This window comes from Sparus aurata, chromosome 1 (assembly GCF_900880675.1).
Source record: "Sparus aurata chromosome 1, fSpaAur1.1, whole genome shotgun sequence".
Lineage (NCBI taxonomy): Eukaryota > Metazoa > Chordata > Actinopteri > Spariformes > Sparidae > Sparus > Sparus aurata.
Genome location: NC_044187.1, coordinates 243,015 through 254,655, shown reverse-complemented (window position 1 = coordinate 254,655; position 11,641 = coordinate 243,015). Strand labels below are relative to the sequence as shown.

Sequence of the window (11,641 nt, the reverse complement as noted above, 5' to 3'; positions counted from 1 at the left end):
TAGTGTTGATTACTGTCTAGTGTTGATTTACTGTTCCACAGCTGATTTAATGATCTAGTGTTGATTTACTGTTCTAGTGTTGATTTACTGTTCTAGTGTTGATTTACTGTTCTACAGTTAATTTACTGTTCTAGTGTTGATTTACTGTTCTAGTGTTGATTTACTGTTCTAGTGTTGATTTACTGTTCTACAGTTAATTTACTGTTCTAGTGTTGATTTACTGTTCTAGTGTTGATTTACTGTTCTAGTGTTGATTTACTGTTCTAGTGTTGATTTACTGTTCCACAGTTGATTTACTGTTCTAGTGTTGATTTACTGTTCTAGTGTTGATTTACTGTCTAGTGTTGATTTACTGTTCCACAGTTGATTTACTGTTCCATAGTTGATTTACTGTTCCACAGTTGATTTACTGTCTAGTGTTGATTTACTGTCTAGAGTTGATTTACTGTTCCACAGCTGATTTAATGTTCTAGTGTTGATTTACTGTTCTAGTGTTGATTTACTGTCTAGTGTTGATTTACTGTTCCACAGCTGATTTACTGCTCTAGTGTTGATTTACTGTTCCACAGCTGATTTACTGTCTAGTGTTGATTTACTGTTCCACAGTTGATTTACTGTTCCACAGTTGATTTACTGTTCCACAGCTGATTTAATGTTCTAGTGTTGATTTACTGTTCTAGTGTTGATTTACTGTCTAGTGTTGATTTACTGTTCTGATTTACTGTTCTAGTGTTGATTTACTGTTCCACAGCTGATTTACTGTTCTAGTGTTGATTTACTGTTCCACAGCTGATTTACTGTTCTAGTGTTGATTTACTGTTCCACAGCTGATTTACTGTTCTAGTGTTGATTTACTGTCTAGTGTTGATTTACTGTCCACAGCTGATTTAATGTTCTAGTGTTGATTTACTGTTCCACAGCTGATTTACTGTCTAGTGTTGATTTACTGTTCCACAGCTGATTTACTGTTCCACAGTTGATTTACTGTTCCACAGCTGATTTAATGTTCTAGTGTTGATTTACTGTTCTAGTGTTGATTTACTGTCTAGTGTTGATTTACTGTTCCACAGCTGATTTACTGTTCTAGTGTTGATTTACTGTTTCTACAGTTGATTTACTGTTCTAGTGTTGATTTACTGTCTAGTGTTGATTTACTGTTCCACAGCTGATTTAATGTTCTAGTGTTGATTTACTGTTCTAGTGTTGATTTACTGTTCTAGTGTTGATTTACTGTTCTACAGTTAATTTACTGTTCTAGTGTTGATTTACTGTTCTAGTGTTGATTTACTGTTCTAGTGTTGATTTACTGTCTAGAGTTGATTTACTGTTCCACAGCTGATTTAATGTTCTAGTGTTGATTTACTGTTCTAGTGTTGATTTACTGTTCTAGTGTTGATTTACTGTTCTAGTGTTGATTTACTGTTCTACAGTTAATTTACTGTTCTAGTGTTGATTTACTGTCTAGTGTTGATTTACTGTTCCACAGCTGATTTACTGTCTAGTGTTGATTTACTGTTCCACAGCTGATTTGCTGTTCTAGTGTTGATTTACTGTCTAGTGTTGATTTACTGTTCCACAGTTGATTTACTGTCTAGTGTTGATTTACTGTCTAGTGTTGATTTACTGTCTAGTTTTGATTTACTGTTCCACAGCTGATTTACTGTTCTAGTGTTGATTTACTGTTCCACAGCTGATTTAATGTTCTAGTGTTGATTTACTGTCTAGTGTTGATTTACTGTTCTAGTGTTGATTTACTGTTCCACAGTTAATTTACTGTTCTAGTGTTGATTTACTGTCTAGTGTTGATTTACTGTTCCACAGTTGATTTACTGTTCCACAGTTAATTTACTGTTCTAGTGTTGATTTACTGTTCCACAGCTGATTTACTGTCTAGTGTTGATTTACTGTTCCACAGCTGATTTGCTGTTCTAGTGTTGATTTACTGTCTAGTGTTGATTTACTGTTCCACAGTTGATTTACTGTCTAGTGTTGATTTACTGTCTAGTGTTGATTTACTGTCTAGTTTTGATTTACTGTTCCACAGCTGATTTACTGTTCTAGTGTTGATTTACTGTTCTAGTGTTGATTTACTGTTCCACAGTTGATTTACTGTTTTACTGTTCCACTCTTGATTTACTGTTCCACTGTTGATTCAATGTTCCCGGAGTAAAGTGCAGTGCTTTACTGTTTCAGTGCAGGTCTGAGCTGACTGGGATGTAAAGTTCCAGTTGGTATAAAACTATGGAAGTTAAATCAAGTCATTAATCAAGAGCATAGATTTTCAGTTTGAGAGCATGATTTCATTCCTTTTCAGTGACACAGCTCCTTCGCGTGCTCAGATTTTTTCTCCTCATGCTCACATTTTGTGCTTGCATTTAAATTTCTTCTGCTTTCTTTCAAAATGTCTGCTTAAAGTAAAAAATCACATGCCTGTGTTCACATTTCTCCTTCTTGCAAACAAAAATGTCGTCATAGTGTCAAAAAGTAATATCAACAGGAGTTCTTAACCACTGTACTACCATCACAACCTTTTTAATCACGTATGTTTACCCAACATCTCTTGTTAAGCGTTTGTCAGGGGGCCCATAAAGGAAGAAGAAGAAAAAAAGAAGAAAAAAAAAAAAGCTGTCCAGAATTGCCACAGACCCTGTTTTTGTGAATGAAATATCTGGGGGCGGGTCGGTAAGGTAACGCTGAGTGGCCTTGATGCCTGTCAGTCATGATGAGTCGCGTCTCGTCACCTCTCTGCTGTGTCTGCAGCTGAGCACTGAGATCCATGTCTCTCTCCCCGGCCGAGCGAGCTATCATACCGTAAAATACCAGATAATAGCCGCGGCATTTATTTGTTTCAATCACTTAACAGACCAGGCGTTTATTTGGGACAGGCGTTTAATTCCTTCCTCTCAAAATCCGGAATGAAAATGTCACAAACTTCGCCAGCTTCTCGGTGAATTCTCTGGCATCCTCCTGCAAGTTGCGGCGGAGGAAACGATTCATCCAACTAGCACTCGCCGCAAACTCCTCATCTCTGCTGTCTGTCACTCACGGTTTTCCCGAGTTTTCCTCTGCATATTTTACGACAGAAAGTTTGAATTTCAAGTCATACGTTTTATTTTGCTGCTGCACCGGAGCCATGGCGATCATCAGTGTGATACTGACTGACAGAAAGCAGCACAACGCGTGAAAAAGGCGAAGAAGAAAAACGTGCAGTGTCAGTGGTCACGTCTTCTTCCTTGATTAAAAAAGAATAAATGAATTAGACCCAGCATTTATTTGGAACCAGCGGTTATTTATCAAAATATACACTTGCATCGGTGTTTAAAGGGACCCTGCGGTTAATTGACACGCTGCTATTATTTGGTAATATACGGTACATTTACACCCAACTCTGTACGCCGGGCCGGGATGCGAACCAGCGTCCCATGGTGCAAAAAGCATCATAAATTGATGTTCTTAACCGCTGTACTATCGTCTCAAACATACTAACCCTTCAGTATTTATACTATATAACATATCCTGCTGCCTGGGTAGCTGGCTATTGGCTAATATGGCGAAAGTAGAGCCGCTATTGTTCTACTTTATGTTGATGTAGCTACTGTAATGAAAAGCACGGGCGCTCGTGTATTGATTAACTGATATTTTATTCCAAAAGTCGTCATAAATAAAGGGAACCACCACATTTAACAGCCTGGAGGACGGAAGTAGATAAACCCGGTAGAAACAGTGCCCGTCCGTATGCGACGCTCCTTGAAGTACAGCGAACGCATCTGCAAAGAAGCGGGTATAATCTGATTGGTCAACAGTAGCCGGCCTTCTATTGGTCGACAGTGTTGATACACAAGAAAAATCCGTGAGCAGAGGAGAGATCCGAGAGCAGAACTTGACCTGTGAGCAGGTGTGTGTTCTGAGCGCGTGCACTTAGATCTGAGCGCGCAGAGGGCACATTTGAATGCGAGCGACATTTTTGTGTGCAAGAAGGAGAAATGTGAACACAGGCATGTGATTTTTTACTTTAAGCAGACATTTTGAAAGAAAGCAGAAGAAATTTAAATGCAAGCACAAAATGTGAGCATGAGGAGAAAAAATCTGAGCACGCGAAGGAGCTGTGTCACTGAAAAGGAATGAAATCATGCTCTCAAACTGAAAATCTATGCTCTTGATTAATGACTTGATTTAACTTCCATATAAAACCACCATCAGTCTGCTGCTCACGTTGCTGCTCAGCTATCTTTAGCTCCAGTGGACATTCAAAGAGAATATTCTCCTTATTAGCATTAACAGCACCTGGTTCACTGGCATTAATTATTTAGCAACTGCTTGATTGGATGCATAAATATTACATCACTGTTGGGATGGATGGATGGGTGGATATATACTCACCATTTTACCTTGTCTTTCAGTTTGGGTGGCTGAAAGTTACTTTTGGTCATGAGTAGCAGAGCTCTGAGACAGAGAAATTAATCATCAGTTAAGGAGGAGTTGAGGCTCATTAAGTTTCCGGATTTGATGATACAACTTCAATGGGAAGCCTCATTATTCTCCAGTCAGCTGTTACCCAGCAGCTTTCTGCTGTGGACTGCAGCAACATAACATATAGACATACATATTATTATCATTCTGTACACAAGTAGCTGTGGCTTGTTAGGGCCTGAGCACGTCTTAACCCAGGTCCATCTTGATTTTTCGAATTACCACTTTTTTGTCCCAAATGATCGCATTTTTCTCTGGCTGAACATACCCCAAAACTCACCAAACTTGGAACATACATCACACCTGCAGAAAAATTTCAGAATGTATTGTCGTCCTCAATTTCTACCACTAGGTGGCGCTATAATCAAGGAAAGTGCATTTTGGCTTATAACTCACACTTTGTCGCTCATTCAAAAACCTTTTATCCACGCTTTCACTGATTGTGCTGAATCTTGTCATATAGGCCACGCCCATTTCCGCAAATCTGCGAAATATCGCAAAACTGCTTTTTCTAAGTCCTCCCAGGTGATTTCACCGATTTGCACCAAACTTTGCACACAGAATCTGTGGCCTCTCCTAACAAAAGGTTATTAAAAGAATTGTAATATTTCAAACAATACTCAAGTTACTAAATAACAACTTGTACATTTTGCTCAAAACACAAAGTGTTGCATATCTCCACATTGGTCTGTCCGAATAACATGAAACTCAGGTGACTGCTTCCCCATGAACCACTAAAGCTCTGTGAAAAAATGATAAACTTACTTCTTCCAACTCCTCCTAGGCCATTTGACCCATTTGCAACAAACTTTGCAAGTAGCATCTGCGGACAAAACTTATCACAAGCTTTCAACCACGTCACACCTGGTGGCGCGGTCCATTTTATGCTTCGCCATAAAACCATCAACTCATTATAGCTCCCACATACAATTTACCATCTACTCCAAATTGCTCAAACATGTAGAGGGTCTTGAATACATCTACGTGGCACACCCCGATGGCAGCATGCCCCAACGCGCGTGGACTGCGAGGGCCCGTTCATCTGTTTACATCAGGAGTCTCTTTGGCTCATCTCTCCCTTCTGAATTAAAGCTCCAAGCAGAGCAGTGACAGTGTGTGTACATACACATACTATAGATAAAAGCTACTACTCAGGATTTTCCTTGGATGTGAAAATAATTTTGCATTTGCATTGTTGCTGACTGACCCTAAACCTCACACACACACAAACACCTCATTGGGTGGAGGTCAAACATGGGCGGCTGCAGTTCTGCCAGCTCGATGGCGGTGATGCCAACGGCCCAGATGTCACACAGCTGGTTGTATCCACCCTTCCTCTCCACCGCTGCCACTTCTGGCGCCATCCTGCAACAACACACGCCTCAAGTCAGACTCATCCAATCACAGAGCCAGACGTGCTGCCAGTCATCACAAAACAACAAATCACTGACTGAATAAATGCAGCAGAAAGTCGTGGTAATGAAAATATCATGATCATCATCCTCATACTGTGAAAACAAAATGGTGGGTGATGAAGCTGCAGACAGCTGACCTCAGCGTTGGCTTGAAGACAGCTGACAGGAAAAAGACAGAAGGTCGTACCAGTACGGAGTCCCGATGAAGGATTTCCTCTTAGCAAGGGTCATGGTGATCTGAGCCGACACACCAAAGTCCGCTGACAACACGCACACACACACACACACACACACACACACACACACAGGGGCAGGTGTCAAATCAACAATTGTGTTTAATTTACTGTTCAATGACTCCTGTGTGAATGGAGCTTCTGTCAACAACAAACATGAACTGACACCAGCGCAACGTAAATGTGTCATATTCATATATAGACTAAGGAGAGTGTGTGTGTGTGTTTGTGTGTGTGTGTGTGACACAGACAAATAAAGGTTTGTTTCACTTTTTGACATTAGAGATTAAATTATTGACAGTCTCATGACACTTACGATGACTCATCATTACATCACAGCTCATCATTAAAAAGCCACACCCCTCTACCTGTAGGTGCTGATGACGTTACAGACCTGACAGGAGGGTGAGACTCACCTAGTTTGACATATCCATTGTCAGTTAGCAGGATGTTCGCACCCTGCAGACACAAGACACACACAACAGTCGATCAATCAATCAATCAATCAATCAATCAATCAATCAATCAATCAATCATTTCTCTATTTGTATTGCTTCAAATCACAACAAAAGTCATCTCATGACACGTTCCATATTGAGCAGGTCTAAACCAAACTCCTTGATTAATTAAAGGCTGCCAGCTGGGTCAAACTGTCACAGCAACACTTACAGCTGACATACTGGAAATAATCATCAATAATCACCGACAAATAATCATCAATAATCACCAATAAATAATCATCAATAATCACCAATAAATAATCATCAACAATCACCAATAAATATTCATCAATAATCACCAATAAATAATCATCAATAAAACCCTATTGCTCACCTTAATGTCTCTGTGCATTTTGCCTCTGCCATGCAGGTAGAAGAGTCCCTGTAGAACAAACAGGACATTATAATCAGAACCAGAATCAGAACTTCCTTTATTTGTACTGTGTTTCTGACAGAACAGTTCAATATAACACTCAACAACAATAACAGGAAGAAATAAACAATATAATTTAACGGTAAGAAACAGAAACGGACTCGTAAAGAACATTTAACATATGAACATGAATTAATACATATTAAATATAAGTATGATAATTATCCAATTAGTGCGGAAAATTAGAAATTAGTTTTAATTGCACAGTGAACATGTGAAGGACCTGTGGTACCTCTCCTTCACACCTGGACCTGTGGTACCTCTCCTTCACACACCTGGACCTGCGGTACCTCTCCTTAACACCTGGACCTGTAGTACCTCTCCTTCACACACTTGGACCTGTGGTACCTCTCCTTCACACACCTGGACCTGTGGTACCTCTCCTTCACACACCTGGACCTGCGGTACCTCTCCTTCACACACCTGGACCTGCGGTACCTCTCCCTCACACACCTGGCCCTGCGGTACCTCTCCTTCACACACCTGGACCTGCGGTACCTCTCCTTCACACCTGGACCTGTGGTACCTCTCCTTCACACACCTGGACCTGTGATACCTCTCCTTCACACACCTGGACCTGTAGTACCTCTCCTTCACACACTTGGACCTGTGGTACCTCTCCTTCACACACCTGGACCTGTGGTACCTCTCCTTCACACACCTGGACCTGCGGTACCTCTCCTTCACACACCTGGACCTGCGGTACCTCTCCCTCACACACCTGGCCCTGCGGTACCTCTCCTTCACACACCTGGACCTGCGGTACCTCTCCTTCACACCTGGACCTGTGGTACCTCTCCTTCAAACACCTGGACCTGTGGTACCTCTCCTTCACACACCTGGACCTGTGATACCTCTCCTTCACACACCTGGACCTGCGGTACCTCTCCTTCAAACACCTGGACCTGTGATACCTCTCCTTCACACACCTGGACCTGTGGTACCTCTCCTTCAAACACCTGGACCTGCGGTACCTCTCCTTCAAACACCTGGACCTGTGGTACCTCTTCTTCACACCTGGACCTGTGGTACCTCTCCTTCACACACCTGGACCTGCGGTACCTCTCCTTAACACCTGGACCTGTAGTACCTCTCCTTCACACACTTGGACCTGCGGTACCTCTCCTTCACACACCTGGACCTGCGGTACCTCTCCTTCACACACCTGGACCTGCGGTACCTCTCCCTCACACACCTGGCCCTGCGGTACCTCTCCTTCACACACCTGGACCTGCGGTACCTCTCCTTCACACCTGGACCTGTGGTACCTCTCCTTCAAACACCTGGACCTGTGGTACCTCTCCTTCACACACCTGGACCTGCGGTACCTCTCCTTCACACACCTGGACCTGTGGTACCTCTCCTTCAAACACCTGGACCTGTGGTACCTCTCCTTCACACACTTGGACCTGCGGTACCTCTCCTTCACACACCTGGACCTGCGGTACCTCTCCTTCAAACACCTGGACCTGTGGTACCTCTCCTTCACACACCTGGACCTGCGGTACCTCTCCTTCACACACCTGGACCTGCGGTACCTCTCCTTCAAACACCTGGACCTGTGGTACCTCTCCTTCACACACTTGGACCTGCGGTACCTCTCCTTCACACACTTGGACCTGTGATACCTCTCCTTCAAACACCTGGCCCTGCGGTACCTCTCCTTCACACACCTGGACCTGCGGTACCTCTCCTTCACACACCTGGACCTGCGGTACCTCTCCTTCACACACTTGGACCTGTGGTACCTCTCCTTCACACACCTGGCCCTGCGGTACCTCTCCTTCACACACCTGGACCTGCGGTACCTCTCCCTCACACACCTGGCCCTGCGGTACCTCTCCTTCACACACCTGGACCTGCGGTACCTCTCCTTCACACCTGGACCTGTGGTACCTCTCCTTCACACACCTGGACCTGTGATACCTCTCCTTCACACACTTGGACCTGTGATACCTCTCCTTCACACACTTGGACCTGTGATACCTCTCCTTCAAACACCTGGACCTGTGGTACCTCTCCTTCTAACACTTGGACCTGTGGTACCTCTCCTTCAAACACCTGGACCTGTGGTACCTCTCCTTCACACACCTGGACCTGTGGTACCTCTCCTTCACACACCTGGCCCTGCGGTACCTCTCCTTCACACACCTGGACCTGTGGTACCTCTCCTTCACACACCTGGACCTGTGGTACCTCTCCTTCAAACACCTGGACCTGCGGTACCTCTCCTTCACACACTTGGACCTGTGGTACCTCTCCTTCACACACTTGGACCTGTGGTACCTCTCCTTCAAACACCTGGACCTGTGGTACCTCTCCTTCACACACCTGGACCTGTGGTACCTCTCCTTCACACACTTGGACCTGTGGTACCTCTCCTTCAAACACCTGGACCTGCGGTACCTCTCCTTCACACACCTGGACCTGTGGTACCTCTCCTTCAAACACCTGGACCTGCGGTACCTCTCCTTCAAACACCTGGACCTGTGGTACCTCTCCTTCACACACCTGGACCTGTGGTACCTCTCCTTCACACACTTGGACCTGTGGTACCTCTCCTTCTAACACTTGGACCTGTGGTACCTCTCCTTCAAACACCTGGACCTGCGGTACCTCTCCTTCAAACACCTGGACCTGTGGTACCTCTCCTTCACACACCTGGACCTGTGGTACCTCTCCTTCACACACTTGGACCTGTGGTACCTCTCCTTCTAACACTTGGACCTGTGGTACCTCTCCTTCAAACACCTGGACCTGTGGTACCTCTCCTTCACACACCTGGACCTGTGGTACCTCTCCTTCACACACCTGGACCTGTGGTACCTCTCCTTCACACACCTGGCCCTGCGGTACCTCTCCTTCACACACCTGGACCTGCGGTACCTCTCCTTCACACACCTGGACCTGCGGTACCTCTCCTTCAAACACTTGGACCTGCGGTACCTCTCCTTCACACACCTGGACCTGCGGTACCTCTCCTTCACACCTGGACCTGCGGTACCTCTCCTTCAAACACTTGGACCTGTGGTACCTCTCCTTCACACACTTGGACCTCTCTTTCACACACTGCAGCTTTTGATACGGTTGACCACCACATTCTCCTTCATTACCTACACTCCATCATCGGACCCTCTGACTCAACTCTCAACTGGTTCACCTCCTACCTCACTAACAGAACTGAATAGTTCTCCCTGGGAGAAGCCAAGTCTGACACACTCCCCGTCTGTGGTGTCCCCCAAGGGTCAGTCCTCGGCCCCACCCTTTTCACTGTGCGCATGCTTCCCCTTGGCCGTGTCATCAGCCGGCATGGAATATCTTTCCATTGCTATGCTGATGATACCCAACTCTACTTCAATACTTCAACCCAGCATCCTCTGAATCCCTGCCATCCTCCACACTCACCACCTGCCTGGGGGAGATAAAGTCGTGGATGAACTAAACAGTTCAAAAACAGAAGCCATTCTCGTTGGCACCCCACATCAGACCCGGTCATCCACCATTACCAGTATCACCTTCGCCGGCCACGACATCCACCTTTCTCCATCAGTCACCAACCTTGGTGTAATAATGGACCCTCATCTGACCTTTGAACTTCATATCAAACAGCTTTGCAAAAACTCTTTTTACCACCTAAAGAACATTGCAAAACTCCGCCCCTCACTCTCTCTCCCAGATGCAGAAAAACTTGTCCACGCCTTTGTCTCCACCAGGCTGGACTACTGTAATGCTCTTCTTGTCGGGATCTCCAACAAAAACATTCAGAAGCTCCAATACATTCAAAATTGTGCTGCCCGGATCCTCACAAAGGCGCGAAAATTTGACCACATCACACCAGTTCTCAAATCCCTCCATTGGCTCCCTGTCTCACTCAGGATTGAATACAAAGTCTCCCTAATGACCCACCAGTGCCTCTATGGTAATGCTCCAATTTACCTGAAGGAGCTAATCACCCCTCAACCCTCTTCACGACACCTCAGCTCCGGTCAGGCAAACGTCCTGCAGATCCCAAGGACCAAGCTCCGAACCATGGGAGACAGAGCCTTTTGCCACGCCGCTCCCTGTCTTTGGAACGCTCTCCCTGACCACCTGAGAGCACCGCTGACCCTGGACCCTTTTAAAAAAAGCCTAAAAACCTACCTTTTTAAGAAAGCCTTTTATTAGTCTAGTTGGAGACGTTCTCTCTCCAATTCTTGTTTTATTGATGTAGCACTTTGAGATTGTTTGTTCAATATAAAGTGCATTACAAATAAAATTCATTATTATTATTACTATTATTACTTGGACCTGTGGTACCTCTCCCACCTACTGTGCCGGGTCCAGGATGGACCGGGCCTTCTTGATAAGTGTATCTAGTCTCCTCCTGCCTGCTGCTGAGATGCTGCTGCTCCAGCAGACTACTCCATATAAAATAGCTGATGCCACCACACTTTCATAGGAAGTTGTCAGAGTGCCCACTGCACTCCAAATCTGATCTGATTGGACGTTACCTGCAGTGTTTCCCGCAGAACATAAGCGATCTTGGACTCTGTCAGTGGTCCAGTTACTGAAAGACAGAATGAGTTATGAGACACAAGATGCAGCTATGTC

The 11,641-nt window shown here is 44.7% G+C and overlaps 1 protein-coding gene across 39 annotated transcripts in view; it reads right to left on the bottom strand.

The window, feature by feature from the left end:
* Window positions 1-11,641, bottom strand: part of LOC115581961 (mitogen-activated protein kinase kinase kinase kinase 3-like) — a 79,657-nt gene that overhangs the window by 40,812 nt on the left and 27,204 nt on the right. For 35 of the 39 annotated variants that reach the window (XR_003984085.1, XR_003984087.1, XR_003984088.1 and 32 more), the window contains 6 exons: window positions 11,542-11,597; window positions 6,953-7,000; window positions 6,535-6,577; window positions 6,073-6,145; window positions 5,704-5,835; window positions 4,381-4,443 (listed from right to left, as the gene is read on the bottom strand). Coding sequence is in view for 12 of the 39 variants with exons in the window: in XM_030417574.1 (XP_030273434.1) it covers window positions 4,381-4,443; window positions 5,704-5,835; window positions 6,073-6,145; window positions 6,535-6,577; window positions 6,953-7,000; window positions 11,542-11,597 (415 nt within the window). In the remaining 27 variants the exon portion in view is untranslated. Of the gene's footprint in view, window positions 1-4,380; window positions 4,444-5,703; window positions 5,836-6,022; window positions 6,146-6,534; window positions 6,578-6,952; window positions 7,001-11,541; window positions 11,598-11,641 lie in introns of those variants that run through there. The other 4 variants (XM_030417699.1, XM_030417762.1, XM_030417754.1 and 1 more) reach the window with 2 other exon arrangements.